Source organism: Bombus pascuorum, chromosome 13, assembly GCF_905332965.1.
Source record: "Bombus pascuorum chromosome 13, iyBomPasc1.1, whole genome shotgun sequence".
NCBI classification, from domain to species: Eukaryota; Metazoa; Arthropoda; class Insecta; order Hymenoptera; family Apidae; genus Bombus; species Bombus pascuorum.
Genome location: NC_083500.1, coordinates 8,621,045 through 8,640,143, shown reverse-complemented (window position 1 = coordinate 8,640,143; position 19,099 = coordinate 8,621,045). Strand labels below are relative to the sequence as shown.

Below are 19,099 nucleotides of genomic sequence, written 5' to 3'. Positions count from 1 at the left end.
TAATTTAATAAAACTCCTATAGTAACAATTTTTATTGTTTTAAATTCAACTCGGAAGAACTTTAGTACTTAAGTATGATCTCATGAAAAGTATCTGCACACGACTTATTAGATAGAAAAATGAAAAGATCTGAAACCATGTAACATATTGAAGGATTTAATAGTTCCACTGTTACAAGATTCTAAATCCTGGGTATTAAATGAAATTTTTCTTTAAATCCCAGCATCTTTCCGCAATCTTTTCCTCGATTCAATTTCAAATTCTTTAAAATCCCGTCTTATCAAATTCTTCTTAGCGATATCCATGAGTTTACTAACGATAGATAGAATTTCAAAAAGTACGCTGGCGCGTTTTGTATCGCGATATCGGTTACGAGCGCGACAGGTTCGAGCGTAGAATACCGATGTGCCAATTAGAAACATCGACGCGTTCCATTCACTTTCGCCGATGAAAACGAAGAGAGCCCGTTTGAAAGCAATGAAAGTAAGATGCGTAAGGAGGATTCGCGATGGCCGCGAGGGGAGGATGCAGTTCTGCTTGGCCGTGGAACTCGTTCAGCAGGGTAATCGAACGGACCAAGCTGCGAGCCGTGGAATGAACCGGACCGGTCTACCGTAGTTACTCTCCGCGGTAGACAATGCCTCGTATCGATTAGAAAGTAGATAATATGCACGACACGACGTGTATACTCGACACAAGGAGGTTATCGTTCTTGTGCTTTCAAGCATTGCACAGTTTTGCTTCTGTGCTCCTCGAGAAAGGTAAGATGAAGGGAAACTATCGACGACCATGGTGATCTCGCGATAAACGAGTTGCTGTAAATTGTAATAAATTATGTATAACATTGAGAGAATCAGGAAAGGATATCGAAAATGGCCGAATAAATAGGAGGCTTGGAAATACAAATTACAGGATAATTGAAAAATGCAGCGATAGTTTATAAGATCTGTTAATCGTTAGAGCATTAGGTTTTACGATAATGAACTTATTCGAGAGCTAGATGTTTGTTTTTTAATTATTTCCAGTCACTAGACGATATTAAATCGTTTATCTGGTAGTTGGCACTTTACCGGTAGCTTCCATCCGTAGACTTTGTGCTTTGGAGTTCACTATAAATTTTCAGCGCGATATATTTACCGTTCAGTTTCTCTTCAAGACGGGAACGTGCCGGGGAGTGTACCATCGCATTTCACTCTTACAAATTTCACCCAAAGTTGCCGATTGCGTAACTCTTTCCAAAGTCTAGTCACTGTCTTGTATCCTTGTAATGAATTACGAGTCGCTCGACGAATCTTTCGAAACTTCTGAGAAAAGAATATCACGAAGGCTATGATCCCGGAAGATCTGAGAATCGACGAGGGTCCGGCAGAGATCGCAAGAGAATGAGAATTAAAGAGAAGACAGTGGTTGGGCAGATTGAGTGGCAAGGTCTTTAAACGATCGCTTAATCCTATTTGAGGCCTACTTTTGAGCCGATCCAGAGGAGAAAGTAAGAGGAGCAGTATGTACTATACATATATAAAAGAGAGGAGTGACGGTGGTCGCGTGCTTGAGAAAGTAAAGTCTCGTTTACACGTAAGAGGCCGGCCGTGCGTTTTTACAGACACTCACACATTACGCCGGAATAGGATTGCGATTACCACATTTTAATTTTCTTGAAATTTCTGGGTCGAGCAAGAGGGAGTCCCCATTATCCTTATTTTTGTTTCTTCTTTGATCTCGAAAGCGGGCTGAAAACATAACGAACGTCGTTTTACGCTTTGCGATAGCGTTTAACGTGACCGAGAGGTTCTGCGTATAATTGTCTCGTTGAGTGGCTAATTGTCGTAAAACACAGATATTATGGAGTTCCTTCCTTTCCCTGACAAAAGATTAGCTGACGAAGTATAATAAAATATGAGCATATATCATGATAGAATAGCCTGCTCCCATAATGAAGTAGAAACTGGAATAAATTAGAGTGATGTAGATGGATGTAGATAATTTTCAGTATTAATAAACTGTAGTTATATACGCTAATTTTATGCATATATTATGGTGTAGAGTCTGGTGTATTCCGGAGAACGTAGCGGGAAGCTTTCATTAGCAACTTCTATGTAATTAATGAGACTATTGTAATAAAGATGCGATGGCCGAAAGAATTTTCGTGTATATTTATTACGCTTTCCTCGATCCAAGGTTTCTATACAAGCGTTGCATGAAAACCGAGAATGCAACGTTGTTTTGCCATTGCTTTCTAAGAGAAGTAGGTTTTGTTTTCGATTATCAGATATCTTTTTCGGCAGCGATATATTCATCGTGTCGTAATTAATTCCGTATGCGTTGATGCAAATTGAAAATAATATTACTGCAACGACATATTTGACGACTATGTGACATCATTCCATTCTTATCGTGATGTCACCCCAAACGTGATGACCATAATACTTTCCCCTTCGGATTTATTTAGTTTGTCAACTTCTCTTTGCCTCGTTTCGAACATTAACTATTCTTGTCACAATAGGAACCTAGCATTCGTTCGAAGAAATTTGTCAACAAATCGTTAAAAGGTGGCGTAGGATTGCGTTGATGAGATTTTCTTTTTCGCAATTACGTGGAAGCATCGATGTTAATTGCAGATTTACAGCGTATCCTACGTGAATCGGTGTAAATGATCGCATTTAGGAGCACGCGTTTTGCATTACTGACCAAGTTTCGCTTATATAAACGATAAATTGACATTTACCGCGTACTCTGCGATAGACACGGTTAACGAACTGCAATTATGTCGAGATTGTGTTTTCTGCGGGTCCAGGCCGGTTCTGTTGCTCCGATTATAAGCCCATGAATGTTTCGTTATTTCTCCGGATGCATGAATATGTAAATCACCATGATTTTACAGAACGATTCGACGGAAATGCTTATCGTACCGACATTTATAGCTTGGAAAATCGGAATCAATTTCGCTGATTTGCGTTTTGATGAAAATGTTACGTGGAATTCCATTACATTCACTGCATCATTTATAAAACATAAATATCACAGGTACTGGCCTACTATTAAAGGCGTTTCTGTGAATTTATGCGCCATAAAAATAATTAATCAAATGAACATCTCGATCATTGGAGCTTCCAATCGACGATGCATCACGTCATCTCGATTAAGTTTATTCCATTAAACGATTATATGATTCTGACGATCAAAGCTTTATTTGATGGAAAAGATTTAAATACACTTACCCATGAATGTTTACTTAGAGGCAGTGCAAAGGAAATATTAGACTTTCCAGCTCACGGAGAAAGTTATGCGCTAACGGCTGTGCATGCGGTGTACCGCAGGCTCGTCTAGATAAATAAAATGTGCGACGATGATCCAGCGAATGTTGCTTCTGCTTCTGCCAGCTTCGACCTAGTTTTTTTCTCTTTCGATCTGCTGCAATTCATTGTCGGTGAACGCGTGCTGTGTTCAATAAAAACCAGCTGTTTGTTAGATATTTAATTCAGTCAAGATAGATAACACTCTCGATCTTAAATCACCGCGTTGTATAGTTAGACCAAGTTAAACATCGTTACACTAGTTTGCACACAAGATAGCACATAAGATCTCTTCTTTCCGAGGAGTGTCAAAAACACAAAGATTAAGAACCTTGATACAGCTGGTAACTTCGTTGATACATGATTCACTCGACGCGTATTCCAGCCATATAAAGCTAGGAGAAAACTAGGTTTCCTAAAAGAATTTCTATTACCCTTCTTACGCATACACGAGTGTATAGCGTCAGATGGACGATATAAATGTAACCTTAACCTGGGAACGGCTGAATCACAGAAACGCTCGATTGTTCCGCTGTTTTCCATTCAACGTCGCAGTACAATGGCGCAAAAGTGACACGGCCGAGATAAATTTCACGCTTATAATTATATACCGCCAGAATTTCAGCCGGCATCGAGAGTTAGAGCACGTAGAACAATTGGATTCTCAACAACAGACCCAATTATAGATCGGTTCGTCTCGACGATATATGTATACTCGTGTACTTACACGTCACGTCGCGTCGCCTGGAAACCTAGAAAACGAAAAAGGCGAAAAAGTGCGCGAAACTGTTGCTACGATCGCGTTGATCGGTCGAAGAAAAAGAGACAATGGAACGTCGAAGGATAAGCCACGGGAAGTAATATTGTCGTAGGTGCGACAGTTTGGAATTTTATCTACAGACGCTTTCGCCTGCTCGTTTTGAACAGCGTCACCTAAATTCACGACTTCCGTCCCCCGGAACGCTCTTACTTTCTTCATCGATACGCTCCCTCGTAACACGTTGTCACGCAATATACTTGTTTTCGTACGTCCGGATGTCTTCTGACTATTAGAGATGGAATAATTAGTGCCTCGAGACACTGGCCTCACGCTCCGATGAATGAAAACGAGGAAAGTTCGTGGTTTCGCGTGCAACTACGCACGAGCAAGTTCGAACTAAGTACAATGGTAAAATACAAAGATGGATATGTGAAGATCTAGGAAATGTTGGAACGATGATTTTCTCGTCTATTCGAAGAACGAATGAACATTCAGACATTTTTTTTCCGACTAAATACTTTTTGTATCCGTGTAACGTGAATAGAACGCGATCAAAGTGAACGATTGAACGAATTAATTAAACGGTAATTATAGAGTTCTTGGATTCGCTCGAATTTCAAGAATTCTGCATACTTCCAGCTTGACTAACGTGGCGGTCCTTGAGGAGCCGTATCACCAAAACGGATGTGAGCGCTCCGACAGAGTTACGCGAGAGAAAACATTTACACTAGGATATTACGCGAGAAAAAATGACGTTAGCCGATCGGCCTCCAAATAAACGGCCTCTTAGTTCGACGATGAAATTGCAAAATTCCATATCGATTGCGAGTGTTGGCCACTTCACCTACAACTTTGTTTCGGCCAGAATTAAGAATCGTTACCCTTTAGGATTGGCTCATCGTTGTCTTTTATAGAAGTCACGCATGTATAAAGCGGACGAATAGGAAACGTGGATGGTGGCACGAACTTTCTCAAAACTAGATTTCTCGACTGCAAAGCTTAGAGATGTGTGATTTTTTATCTCCTAGCTACGTGTGATCTAGAAGGCAGAGAATTGTCGAAAACACATCCCCACCGACTTTCCTGCTTGGACCACAGATTTGTCTTCCACTTTCACCGCTCTTTAAAAGAATAATCACTAGCCTGTAGATGATTATGCGTTTACGAGAAATTTCGATGAACATAATATGTAAAGACATAAATTATTCATTCTAATAGCGTGAAACAAATTTTCATCTAAATTTCGTTTCTATAATTGCGTTGATAAATATATGAATCTGCATAAATATCTGCAGTATAGTAATCGTATGTTGATTCGAGAATATTATTTAAGCATCAGGAAACGCAGTAGCATGTAACATTGTCGCGACAACGAATTTCAATCGAGTAGAAAATAGGGGATCTATTTGCAGATTTATAAGATTTAACGAGAAGCTGTATACTTGGATTTTCCAATTGCTCACACTAGATTTGATTAGATATCGATTTCTTCTAAATTTTTTATACGAGAATCTTCGTTTCACAGCCGAGATTTTCACATTCGCTCGTGGCCCGCGGGCGTAATCGAATCGAACAACGCTGACAATCGACCTTGCAGCGGTTTTCTCTTCATGCTCCTGTTCAGAGGCACAATAGCTAGCGTTTATTTTTTTCTCTAGAATTAATAGTCGCAGTTAATTGCCCGGAATCACTTCCTAACTATTTTACGGAACGAGCAAACCGTGTAAAATCACCGTCGAAACAGGAAGAAAGCTTTCAACGCTGACAATGAGAAGACGATTTGGAAATCAGTTCGTGGAAAGGAAGAAGTCCTATTTGTTTCAAGTTTAGTATCTTTCGATGAAGACCAGTGATGTTTCGCCATTTTATCGTCTGTAGGTTTGTTAAGTATCCAGTTAAAAAGTTTCACTGTATAGGTCATGATTGAAACGTCAAAGACTTCACATTTGAAGTTTTTTCTGTTATATCCTCTTTAATAAGAATGTTCTAGCAGGTTTCCATTTTGCAAGGTATGTTGAAATAATTGAAATTCTCCGTGTTTTTTATCCTTTACGTAAAGATATGTCATACAGACTGTTACAAAGCAACAATGAAATGTTTTAAATGGAATGACAAGAAAAGAAAGACGACACAACGATATAACAAATTTTAATTCTCCTGGATGTTACGAAACATTGTAGATAGAACGATTTAACTAGAAAATATACAAACGGATTACTTTAAAGATACAAATAGCAATCGTCTACAAGTCTACTAGACAGAAGTTTCATGTCTCGGCAGAAAATTTAAGTAGCCCTGGAGGAAAGCACATCTCGCGTGTCGTTCATTTACGTTGTCAATTTAACGAGAAACTTTCCCACCCGCGCGACTAACACTTACTCAGACTTTCTTCTCGCAAGTACGTCTTCTTTAAGAGAAGAAACCCTTAAGCGGCGCCAAAACCGCAATCCGTCTATTATTTACGAACGAACGTTCCAATTTCAACGCAAACTTTTGCCGACCTTTCTATCTTCTCTAATTTGAAACCTCTTATTTGCGAAATCGAATAACTCCGCGAAACGAAAAATAAAGAAGATTGGTGGAATCATGTAAGACAAGTATCGATCAAACGTTTTGCTCCTAAAATTTCAAAAATTTCGGAAAGTGGAGTTAACCCTTTTTGGCTAGTGAACATGACTCATTTGTCTTGACATTGCCTGTTTCGTCTACCACTTGTGTAGCACTTAAAAAAAGTTTAGAAACACCTTCATTTTCCTATTACCAATATTCAGAACCAAGGTTAACGCGATGAATCACGATTCTCAAGAACAACGAAGAAGAAGGAAACGCTGGTTGGATCGAAGGACTATGGTATCCTTCCGATCGCTCGATTTTCCCGTTTGATTACACGGAGAGAAGACTCGAGCAGCCGGTGTGGACCTGGTGGGGGACACACGAGAGAGTTTTACCTACCGAAATGAAACTACTCGCCGGAGAAAGTGAGAGCCGACGTAGCGGACGGTGGGCAACGACGAGCAGGCGACCGGGGCTCCTCGAGACGAGAGGATAGACATGGTGCAGGCCCTCCATCGTGTGCATCTTCCTTGTTCCTCGAAAAAATTTTTGGTTCGATCGTGACCGTTTTGAGATCCAATGGCCGGGAAAATTTAGAAAAAGTCTGGTGAATCCACACAGTGAAGAAACTCAGGCAGAACTGAAAGAACATTTCCAAGTAGATTCATCTCTCGTGCTGGTTCTTTTTTTTATAAAGGAACTCGAAGATCGACGTCGGTCGAGAAAGAAGAAAAATAATCAAAGTGCGAAGATGATAAGAAAGTAGTGAAGAACTATGAAGCAGGTCTTTGGTGACTGTGACGCAATGTTGGTACATAGCTGAGTTAATTCGATGTAAAAATCGCGATAGATAGATCGTGGATCGAGGGTGTCGCGATATATCAGTGAGAACCGTTGTGTTATGGTGGTGAGGACTGTTCAGGATCGACGTGGAAGAAAAAGAGGAAGAAGAAGAGACGGTGGCGAAGCTGGGGGGAGTTTCTTTTGAGGGATCGCTTTTTGGACGGTGAAGGGAAAGAGAAGACTATTAAAACTTAGGGGAAGAAGATTACAAGAACGAGATTGATTTGGTTTGACAGATCGGTAAGTAAAAAAGGTGTCGCTGAGTCCTGTTAGAGACTATGATTAAAAATCCCGATAAAGTTTTTAGTTCAATTTTTAAGACCAAGAACTTATCTTTTCAACTCCTTCGAAATTCCTAAAGAAGATATTGAAGGTACAGAAAGGTGAAAGATACTAACTTCTGTATGAAGTAGAGGATAAAAAAGGAATAGTAAGCGGTTAAAAATAATTAGAAACTCATTGAATTCGATGCGTTGAGACTTGTAATACAATACTCACGCGATGGTCATTGGAAAAATTAAGTGAAAGTGAGAAGGACTGGATCGGCTTTTGAAAGAAAGCCTGTGTCACCAGCCTACTCACCGAGTAAAACGTACACAAGGTAAGATAGGTAAATGAAACTAGCGATTTTAATGGTTGAGCGAAGTAGTTATTACCAATGAATAAATCGCTGGTCGTTCTCGCGACTTTAGTCGTGATTTCAGTTTCCACATATGGCAAATTAATGGACAGAAATTCAGCACTAGTGACGTTTAACAGGATTCGATTATCATTTAATGACATACGACCATGCAACGAAATAATCGGATTTCTATGATTGAAAGTAATTCGATCAATCAGATCTAGTTTCTCGTGCAATTACATGGTATCGTTTAAAACATGTATAAAACATAGGAAAAATGTTCTGAAGCTATTAAAGTACTGAAATTCCTTTTGATCTGACGAAGAAGAACTTTCACGAGATTTGCAAAAAGTACTATTCATGATATGACAGTATTCGAGCATTATTCAAAGTCTAGGACGAAAAAAGCGTTCGTAGATGGACGGCAAAAGGACCAAGAGAGAAAAGTGAGATCTCTCGTTGCGAATTGGCAATGTCTCGTGCCTATCGAAATGCTCAACTTTCCGACCTCGTAGCCAGTGAAAGTACTTCCGTTCTTTTCCAAAACGAGACAAGCAAGGGGACGAGCATTAAGGATGCACGCTTCGGTACCGTTCTACGGATTGCCTAAACACCACTCCCCGTTTACGTAACATCATTTGATAGAAGTTTGAAGAGAAACGTGTGTCCAGCCACGAAACATGTCGTTCCATCTGATGATCCTCTATCACCGTACATGGAAACGTTCCGTCGCGTTCATGCCTCGTTCCTTACGATTAATTTCGCTGAATATATTTCGAGAGTCAATTAAAAAGTAACGATATTGTTTGTCATTGAATACCAGATGGCTCGTGCATTATCAAGGTGTATCGGGATTCATGAATATTCAATCGGTGGCATGCGCGTTATCCGACACACTTTTTCCCCATTTTCATCTGGCTGAGATTACGCTGTTTATGCGCGAATTAATTTCTCCTAGAAAGTAACAATGCAGATCGTTCCGCGATCGAGCGTCACTGAGATTGCTCGGCACTAGACGCGAGAGGAAAGAATCGACTTTATAGCGAGAGAATAAGAATCGGTTTTTAATCAAGAACGAACGACGAAAAAGAAAAGAACCGCGAGGAGAGCGATCAACGAGGAAAAATACACAGGGAGAAGATGAAGAAAAAATTCGTTACACAATGGAAAGTGTTCGTCATGAAAGGGTATCTGGTGAACTAGACCGCGAACAAGCGTAGCTCTTTCAAGGCCATGAAGAAAGAGCAGAAGTTGCAACGTTCAGATTTCTTCGAACCGGTTTCCTTCGAAAGGTGGAACGCGTACTCGCGCGTATCCACGGTGGACGTAAGCGTTAAAGGGCCAATCAGGCTGTTGTTACTTCTATCGAAAATCGAGAGGAAAAAAAGGCATGGTGCGCGCCCGCGATCTGGATATTACCATTTCCAGAGGCCGGCCCCGAGTAGCCGTTATACTCTTTCGACGAGAGAACGCTTTTTGCTTGTTCGCTTTCTTCTGAGCCGAGCGATCCAAGTGAATTGACCCGTTGGGCCTTGTTATCGTTTATTGCCGTTTTGCAGAAATTACGGTGCTATTAAGCATCGTATAAATACCGATCGAACAAAGTAAACAACAGCTGTATCGAACACTCAGCTTGCATTATCTCTCACAGTATAAATACATACATTTATTTAAAACAATTTTCTCTTGATCTAAATTTTACTATTTTCTAGTTAAACGAACATAAAGAAAAGATTATTTTATTCCATGCTCGTGTGTTGAAAAATCGTTCTCTCTTATTTACGTTCTCGATCGCCGTTGGTGGATCGTGCAAAGAAAACGGGGCCGGGATCGGACGAAAACAAAATTTCACGCGCGCGCTTCTCTTTTTTTGGCTTTTTTTCCATTTGCTTTCGGCGAAAGTAAAACGGCGCCTGTGCGCTTTGCAGAGAAAGTAATGGATCGCGCTCTTAATGTCGGTTCACACGGAATTCAGGATGTGGACACCCGTGTGGCGCCAATCGGCTGGCACCGGACAGCACCAACGATATAAACGACAGACAGAAAGAGAGAGATAGGAGAGAGAAAAGCCAGAAGAGAAAGAGAAGAACAGACGCGGAACACACGCGAGATCAACGCACGTGGGCTTTCACGAACAGCTGGGAAACGAAGCTACAATTATGCGTGTGGTGTGTATCTCGTTTACAGCGACGTATACAAGAGACGAGAGAAGAAACTCTCTGTACTTTCGACCATCAGCCTGCACGATAGAGTCAGACTAGTCGTAGGAAGGTGAAAGTTCGTGCGATGCAGCTTCTAGATCGTCTCTTCCATCGTTTACTTTGTGATTTTTTTGTTCCTGTCACTTTTCCTTCGATCGAGTTCGGGGAACCGACGATTTTCCCGTGATCGTTTCTTCTCATAGATCTTGGTATCTATCCGCCTTTGACATTTATACTTCTGGCTACAATTTGTAAGATCGAAACAGCAGCGAAATATGTATTTTAATCGTAACATTTCGTAACAGAGGGGAAATTGATTATGATATATGTGTTTCGTTGGTAGCGAGTATCAAGATGAATAATGGCGAGGGTATTAAAATGTCGACAGCTTTCATTTTCTCTCGAAGAACCAGTGACATGGTTGTATTTTCTCCTCCTTAATAGAAATCAAAGAGCCGAGAAAAAAGAAAACGAGAAAGACAATAATTAAAATATTATCGAGTCGCAGAAGCATTAAGGCGATTAACAGGTTCGAATCTAGTCGGAAACTGGAATATATTTTCTACCGGGTTTCACTTTTCTTGCTACTTTTTTTTTTCTCGCATGCCAAGCTTCTTTCGATAACGCTCATTGAGAACTTGACAATTCCTTGTAAGTCGTATTTCAGATAATTTTTATTAGTATATAAAGCATACTGGTTCGTATACTAACGTTTCGTATTATTGATTAGATCGGCTATAGCAACATTCTAATCGGCATGGTAAAACTCTAATAACATAGAAAGAGGACTCGAAGAATAAGAAGAACATGGTTGATGGCTCGTAACTTCCGGCGGAGCGGGTGGCAGCGTGAACATGAACTTCACACTGTCGTGCATGCAAGAAGTGCACTTTCACTTCTACACGACAGAGCCAATGACCTACTAACACATCGAACCATTCACTCGCTACCGCGATGCTATTCTGGCAAGGACGTTCTACATCGATTGTTCGGTGCGTTCGATTATTCCTCTTGACTGAAAAATGGACGATATCCATTGAAAAATTGTATAAAAGCATTGCAACCATACTCAAAACTCGCAATAAAATCTATCCTCAAATATTTCAATTTTAGTTCCTAAATGAGCTACTAATTAGTTCTTAAAGTAATACGACGAATAAATTAATAATCAAGTTCAATAATTAATATCTATAAGGGTACTTAGTAATATTTATCCGATGGAATTTTACATTTATCTCTTAAATGAATCCAATACTCTTTACATCGATTCCTGGCTGCATCCACCTCTTTTTCTATCACTAACCAAGATCATTCCTTTACCTTGAAATTCCTCGTCGTCCATTGACTGTCCTTCGATCAACAGACAATGGACCCTTCTTTTCGGGCGAGGATTTTTTAATCTATTACGAAATGGGGTGACAAGGACCGTTACGTGGTTAAATTGACCTGAACGTGGTTAAACTAGTGATTAATGCAGCTGGTACGATGTTGGCTATTGCCCAATCCCGTCTCGGGCCAATAAAACTCGTGGCGTGGCGTTTTCACTTCTTAATATCCCCGATAACTGACCAACCGGAGGATGCTGCCCCGTACCATAATGAATCTGCGTGTGTACAATCCACGTGTTTGTTTCCTGGTGAGCCTCTTTTTACTTTCACCCGTTACGGAGCCAACATGACGCAAACAACATATTTTGGTCCACTTGAAAAAGAATCCACTCGATCGGCTCCAGGAACTTGTTTTCTACTCTCCTGACGCCGGACGCGGCCAGTTTCCGGCTTTCTGAAGACGAGTAGGTCAAACGGAGAACCAATTTCGATTCTATCACGCGATTTTAAGCTCCATCTTCCTCTCGCTTTATATAATATCTCATGAAGACGTTCTACTACTTGTGGAAATCTCTTATTAATATATTATGTATAATTCGTAGTAATAAAGGTCAACTATTATGATTATATCGATAAAGTTTCAAACGAACATGAAAATGTACATAGAAAATTAGATATTAAATGTAAGTGTATAATTCGTAGAGAATCGAATTAATTATTTGCTTAGTAGATTTCCTACTAGATTTATAAGATATTTAACACCGATTATATATTTACAGTGACCTTTTTCGGCAAGTATTCGAATACTTTGAGTCGCGATATATTCTGCTTTAAACAAAATCGAAAATATTCGATGACGTTACCTTTCGAAATCAAACGCAACAATGCAACCTAGTCACGAATCATTGCGTGCACTATATAGATGCAGTTAAAATGGACTTTGGTATAAAAGGGATTCGTGTCGGGTAGAATCTGTTCAGCTGCGTGTTCCGTGGATCGTTTACCTCAATCACGCGACGTTTCTTCTTTGATGTTTGGAAAATCAATTCTAACGAAAGATCGAACGATAAATCGGAACAGATTGGTTAAAAAATTACTGGATCGTTGTGGAAGAAGAGAAAGGAGAATTTAATTATCTCGCGTGTCGTTATATAATTACAGCTGTTACGATCGCATCAGGATTCTCGTGCAATCGAATCGATTCTGATAGCAACCAGTCGAGACTTTTTCCCCTTCGTTTTGGAATTGAGGACTGTTTACCTTTTCGTAACGGCACGTTTTATCTTGGATCACTTTTGTTCCTTGTATTCTTTGTCCTGGTTCGAAAGATACCGTATCTAATGTTTGACAATTTACACAAGTTAATTGAAAGAGCCTATCGGCTAAATAAGTGGCGAGATAACAGGCTTACCAGTACAAGCCGTCCTATAGGAAGGAAAACAGAATTTTGACACTTTGCGCTGTAAACGAGCTCAAAGTTTTTATGGCAAATGATACTCGGAAAGGATGCTGGTTACGGCGCAAGCAAAGACTGGAAGAAAAGGCAAACAGTGGGCAAAAAATCGTTCCAAAAGAGTGACGCTATTAAACACAGGGGAAAGTGGAATATTTAAGTTGCAGGAGTCGCAAACGATTTTTCTTCATAACGAAAACTCTAAATCTTTTTGTCTGATTACCAGCGCAATTTCTAATTCGATTTCTTCAGTTTTAATATATAAAATATTTGTATTATACGTTAGTTTAATATGGATATGCGGGCAGAAAATTCTAGTGGCAAGCCAAGATTTTGAGAGTTTAAACTTAGTTACACAAGTATTTTAACTTTTGGAAGTATCGTCCCTTTGGTTTCATACTTAATTAAGTTTCAACGTTATCTTCCGCTGTGATACGCTTTTATAATTAGAAAAAGTATAATGAATTTTTTATAATAATAAACCTAAACTTTTGCAGATAGCTTATTAAATTAGTTATGATGAAATATAAAATATTGTTTGGAGCACCGCAAGTTAATCTTCGACTTAGCAAAAGATTTATGACTTTGTTCCAGTCAAATGATGGGTGCAGCGAGATCGTGCCAATGGTTGCTCATAGGAATAGTCCTCATCGTATCCTCGAATCGTGCCACCAGTCAAACAGAGATCTCAGGATCGAGTCTTAGCAAACCAAAGACGATCTTCAGTTCCAGTCACATTGAACCGCGAAGCAACAATGGGAATCGTACAGACTTAATTCTGAATTCACCTCGTAGACGTCGATATGTTAGATTTCCAAGTGGTCCAGCCGGGTATCTTTTCGAGGGTGGTGGACCTCCTATAGGGAGGAACATCGGTGTGCCTCCTGGAGTTCGTTTTCCATCCTGGAGGCAGCACAAGTCGCTGTGGAGAAATCCTATTTCCGAGTACAACAGACCCGTGATGGGTCATCGAACTCCACGATTGATCTTCCGTGACAACGACATCCCACCCCCGGTGGGTGGCAGCGCATCGTTTTTCCAACAGTCTAACCACTTGCCGGATTTTGAGGACGAGATCAGAGGTAATGTATAATGTGAAATAAAAAGCATAAATCACATTTCTCGTATTTTATAGAAGAATTTTAACATTCGATATGTTGTCAACCAATTCCACATCAAAATTTTCCATTTGCATCTTTTCCACCTTCAATCTTTCCGTATTTATTTATTTATTATTTCACCATCAAGTGGCACGAGAGTCAGAAAATTAACAAAAATAGATTTATTTTATCTTTCTCGTGTGATGTTTATATTGGTAAAATATATTATATATAGATATGTACGTAAATGGCACTTGAAATTTGTGACGTCGATCTCTGGTTTGGTTGGAAGGATGGGAAAAGCTAGCATCGGCTTGATTTTTTTTTCATATCGTGTTAACTGTTTGCGGTTCTATGTTGAATTGGATTCGATATTTTATTCCACTTGATTTTTCTATTTTTCTTTTATCTTTGATTGAACAGAAATTTCAATATAGAATAGCTACGAAATGGCCATGAATGGTTTTTATTATAACTTTGACGGTTAAATATCTTTTATGAAAAAGATAACTTGATAATTTTTTTCTTTTTTATTAAGAGAGGAAATTGTTGTTCCAGATCATCGAAAGCAAACCCTCGACGATTACCCTAGGTTAGAATCAGGTACGTTCCCCGTGAAACGATCAGCGTTGATCGGTGTTTTAACAGAGAGCGACGTACCGATGAGCCGTGGTCTAGTCGCACCTGTTGAAAGTCCGTTTCGCAGAGCGTTTCCGGTCTTTCGCTAATCCAATGAGTGAAACCGATACCGGATTACATTACATCGCGCCTCTGGATTTCGTACTAGTCGGATAATTGTAAATTAGCCCGGGCGCAATATCCTAACCGGGTGTCGCAACGATTGTGACATTCGGACCCGTTTCCGTCGAGCCGACGATTTCCGTCATCCGCGTTGGTCGTATCGTTACGACAGAAGCGCTCGAAGGTTCTTTCCTGTTGCTTTTACGATTTCGTTAAACCACATCGCGATTGTATTAACGACGCCCTGTGAAATAAAACTTCTTTCGGTGACTTTTTAAAACGATTGCGCTCATTTTCAATTCTCTCGCGAATTGCTCAATATTTTCAGCTCGTTTCTCTTGCGAAAGTATTCTGAAGCTAGGCTTGGAGTAATCAGACCTTGCTTTGCACATATCAGAGATGTCTGGTATGAAACGTAAACGTGAAAAATCAACGAGTAACGAGGACCTTCCGTTGTTTCATTTTAATTATCCGTTTTGGAGAGACAAAAAGGGGAAAAATGTCGTAAGAGAGAAAGGAGAAGAAAGAACAGTTTGCCCTGTTTTGTGCAGAGCCGCGTCAACAAAAAAGACCGCTGTGGAAGGGTGACGATACGTTGTGCGCTGACGGACGAAGCTGCGAATTTTTTCTAATGTGCTGGATGTCCGCTGGCCTTTTGGACGGCAGTTGCGGTGGCATCATGTACGCTTGTTGTCAGCGGAAAGAACCGAAAGGTAGCTCTGATTATAACCTGATTGAGGCACCTAGAGATCAATCTCAGCCGCTTCCGTTGGATACTTACACGGAGACCGCCAACGATGATCGTAAGTCCTTCCTACAGAAGCATGTCATCCGATTCTTGCACTAGCATGATCGACCACCGCTGTCTTTCTTTGGAAATGCTTCCTGAATGACGTTATTCTTCTCTCTTATTTAAGAGACGTTTCTTTCATATCTTCTCTCTTTTTTTTTGCATTACTTCACTCGATCTTCCTTTATTCCCATTTACATGTTTCTTCGCTATTCCATATTTTTGTTCTTTTTAGTTTTTCTTTTTTTTTTCTACTTGTCTATTTCTCTTTTTTGTCCTACAAATATTACATTAGCACTTTCATCAGCATGTCGAAATCTTCTTGACTTGTAAATTACTCGTCTCTTTAACACTTGCACTTTCCTTAGCATGTCATCGAATGCCTTCACTTTCTCTGTTTACACCTTCCAAAGCATGATAGGATGTACACCAGCCGGCACAATAAGTCATCTTCGTCTTCCTCTTTCGATACTTGCACGTGTCGCGATCTTCCTGCCTGCCTTCCTTCGGATGAAGTTTTCTCACCTTATTTGTCAATCGATCTTGCATGTTCATCGTGATAACAACGAGTCTGTTCCGCACTTCTTCGACGGTTCTCTTGTCACGCGCGTCCTCTGAATTTCGTATCCACTTCCGGTGTTCCTAGTTCGCGAGGAATAAGTCCTCCGTCCCCCTGAAGTACGATCTCCATCTTTAATCATCAATCTCGTCTATACGAGTATAAAAAGAGATTTCCATAAATCTAATTAACTTACAGAGTAGTTACAAATAAGTGAAATTTTTCTTCCAGTCGAACCGCGTTTAAGAGGACACTTTTATTTTAACGGAATATAAGAAACAGAATCGATAGAGTCGCGATTTAAAACGTGTTATTGCTTGGTAGTTTGATCGTCAAATGTTTCATTGAATTACTCCAAGTCTAATTCGGTAATACTAACTTGAAGACCAACGAAACGTTATCAAGTGAAAGATGTTTCCGTCGCCACGGTACCAAAGTGTTTGAACATACATATATACTGCATAAAATAATTAGAGGATCGTTACTATGAATGATTCTATTGCGTTAAATAAGCAAAGAGAAGATTCTATTATAATTGATAGACTGAAATATATAATAGTTGTTCATCTGATAGTTTTAAAAATGATAATTAAACTTAATTTCTCAAATTCGCATGTATCATAATCTGAACTAATGTATCACTACGTTCGTTGTTAAAAGAAAAATTCGTCTTAAAAAGGTTAAGGTAATAATTAAAAAAACGTATAAACGCAAGAAAAAGATATAAAAATGCAATTGATACGGAAAACGATGCCCTGATTGTTTTGAGCAGTGTATTTATACATATTCCGCTACTAACTCTTCAAGAGCTGCTCGTAAACGAACACTGCAAACCGATACTACATATTTAGATTGAAATGGAGAATCTACATCCTCGTAATTACAGGCTGCGGGATTCCCGTCTCGAAGCAAACCGCGCAAAGAAGAATCGTCGGAGGCGACGACGCAGGATTCGGCAGTTTTCCATGGCAGGTCAGATTTGCATTGACGAATCGTAGTCAATCCTTTCCAGCCTTTTGTATCGTCTTTTAAACAGAGAAAATGTTCTACTTTCTCAGGCGTATATACGAATCGGGTCCAGTCGATGCGGCGGCACTCTCGTTAATCGATTCCACGTCGTCACTGCTGGTCACTGTGTAGCCAAGTAAGTGGAATATCGAACATCTGAAGCTGTTACGACTTGCAGAATTTCTCGAAGTTCTATATGTGGCTCAGAATTGAAAGCCTCGATACTATGATAAAAATTCTGCAAGTGCAATATCGGTCTCTATTTTCTTTCAATTTTTCTTTCGTTTTACGTTTAGGGCATCAGCTCGTCAAGTTCAAGTCACTCTAGGTGATTACGTAGTAAATTCCGCTAGCGAGACGTTACCAGCATACACCTTCGGTGTCAGAGAGATTCGCGTTCATCCTTACTTCAAGTTCACTCCTCAAGCTGACAGGTACGTTGACATTTCACGAGTGTTTCTAGCAGACGCTGAAATGAAATTGCCTGTTGTTCAGGTTCGACGTGGCTGTTCTACGATTAGATCGACCGGTTCATTACATGCCTCACATAGCGCCGATCTGTTTGCCCGAGAAAAACGAGGACTTTCTAGGACAGTATGGATGGGCTGCTGGATGGGGAGCGTTGCAGGCTGGTAAATACAGAAACGATTTATCTGAAACATTACAGAGTTCGGGCTAATGATGGTCGTATATTGAATTCTGTTCAAATGAACAGGATCGAGATTACGCCCCAAGACACTACAGGCAGTAGACGTACCTGTGATAGACAATCGAATTTGTGAGAGATGGCATCGGTCCAATGGGATTAACGTTGTGATTTATGACGAGATGATGTGTGCTGGGTACCGTGGAGGTGGCAAGGACTCCTGCCAAGTGAGTTTAATTTAATAATTAACCGGAATATTAATTTACTAATAACTTTAACGATGAATTACATCGTCTCTATAAAACGGGTACCAGATACAGCTATTTACTGCCAATGGCTATTTCTTCCTAAAGCTTCACCCATTATATTCAACTCATCCCGTACATATAGTACATAATCTAGAATGTTCAAGTTGAATGTGAAAGAACTGAGTATTGCTTTATTGTGTAAAAAAAAAAAAAGAAAAAAGAGATTAAGAGTTCTTTGCCTGTGATTTTCAGGGTGACAGTGGTGGGCCACTGATGTTGGAGAAAACAGGACGATGGTACCTAATAGGTATCGTTTCAGCGGGTTACTCGTGTGCTCAGCCAGGCCAGCCAGGAATCTATCATCGGGTAGCTAAAACGGTCGACTGGATAACCTACGTTATCAATTCGTAGCGAGACGAATCAAAAGGGATAGAGATCGTTCTCTGTAAAAACTTTGCATGAAACAAAGTTTACGACACGGTATTAGACAGGATCTCTGACGATTTCGTAACTGGCTGGAAAATGATCGAATGATAGATACCGAGGATCTAGGAACTGTGTAACTGGGAATTTCGACGATTCTACGCTCGAGGAATGTGAAACATTGTGATGAGATAATGTTTAAAGTCAGGAACAAAGTTGTCCGTGTTCGAGGTGGAAGAACTGTTGCTATCATGCATCGATTTCTAACATATAATTTTCTAACGAAACGAGGTGATGCGTGGAAATTGTTTTAACTTGTAAGTCGCGCCCGGTGAACTTTCTTTCGTCGATTATCTAAGCCTTTCGAGGCAAAAAGCGTCTACATTCTTGACATACAGTGTGAAATGTAACGATGTGGATATTTTGTAAATTAAGTGCGTGTGATATTCGTTTGTATTCGCGCTTAATAAATGTTCAGTTTTTTATTTTATTATTGTCTATCTATTTCTTTTTGTGCATTTTAATGGATGG

General features: G+C 39.9%; 2 protein-coding genes across 2 annotated transcripts in view; one reads left to right on the top strand and one right to left on the bottom strand.

Annotated features, from left to right (window-relative positions):
• LOC132913737 (proteasome subunit beta type-3) overlaps window positions 1-19,099 on the bottom strand; it is a 341,911-nt gene that overhangs the window by 23,362 nt on the left and 299,450 nt on the right. The window lies entirely within an intron of this gene.
• LOC132913745 (proclotting enzyme-like) lies at window positions 7,047-19,058 on the top strand. Its single transcript, XM_060972280.1, has 10 exons — window positions 7,047-7,689; window positions 13,648-14,135; window positions 14,712-14,756; window positions 15,446-15,697; window positions 17,130-17,215; window positions 17,302-17,387; window positions 17,548-17,685; window positions 17,747-17,883; window positions 17,967-18,124; window positions 18,398-19,058. The coding sequence occupies exons 2-10, from the start codon at window positions 13,652-13,654 to the stop codon at window positions 18,554-18,556; spliced, it is 1,545 nt and encodes a 514-aa protein (XP_060828263.1). The 5' UTR covers window positions 7,047-7,689; window positions 13,648-13,651; the 3' UTR covers window positions 18,557-19,058.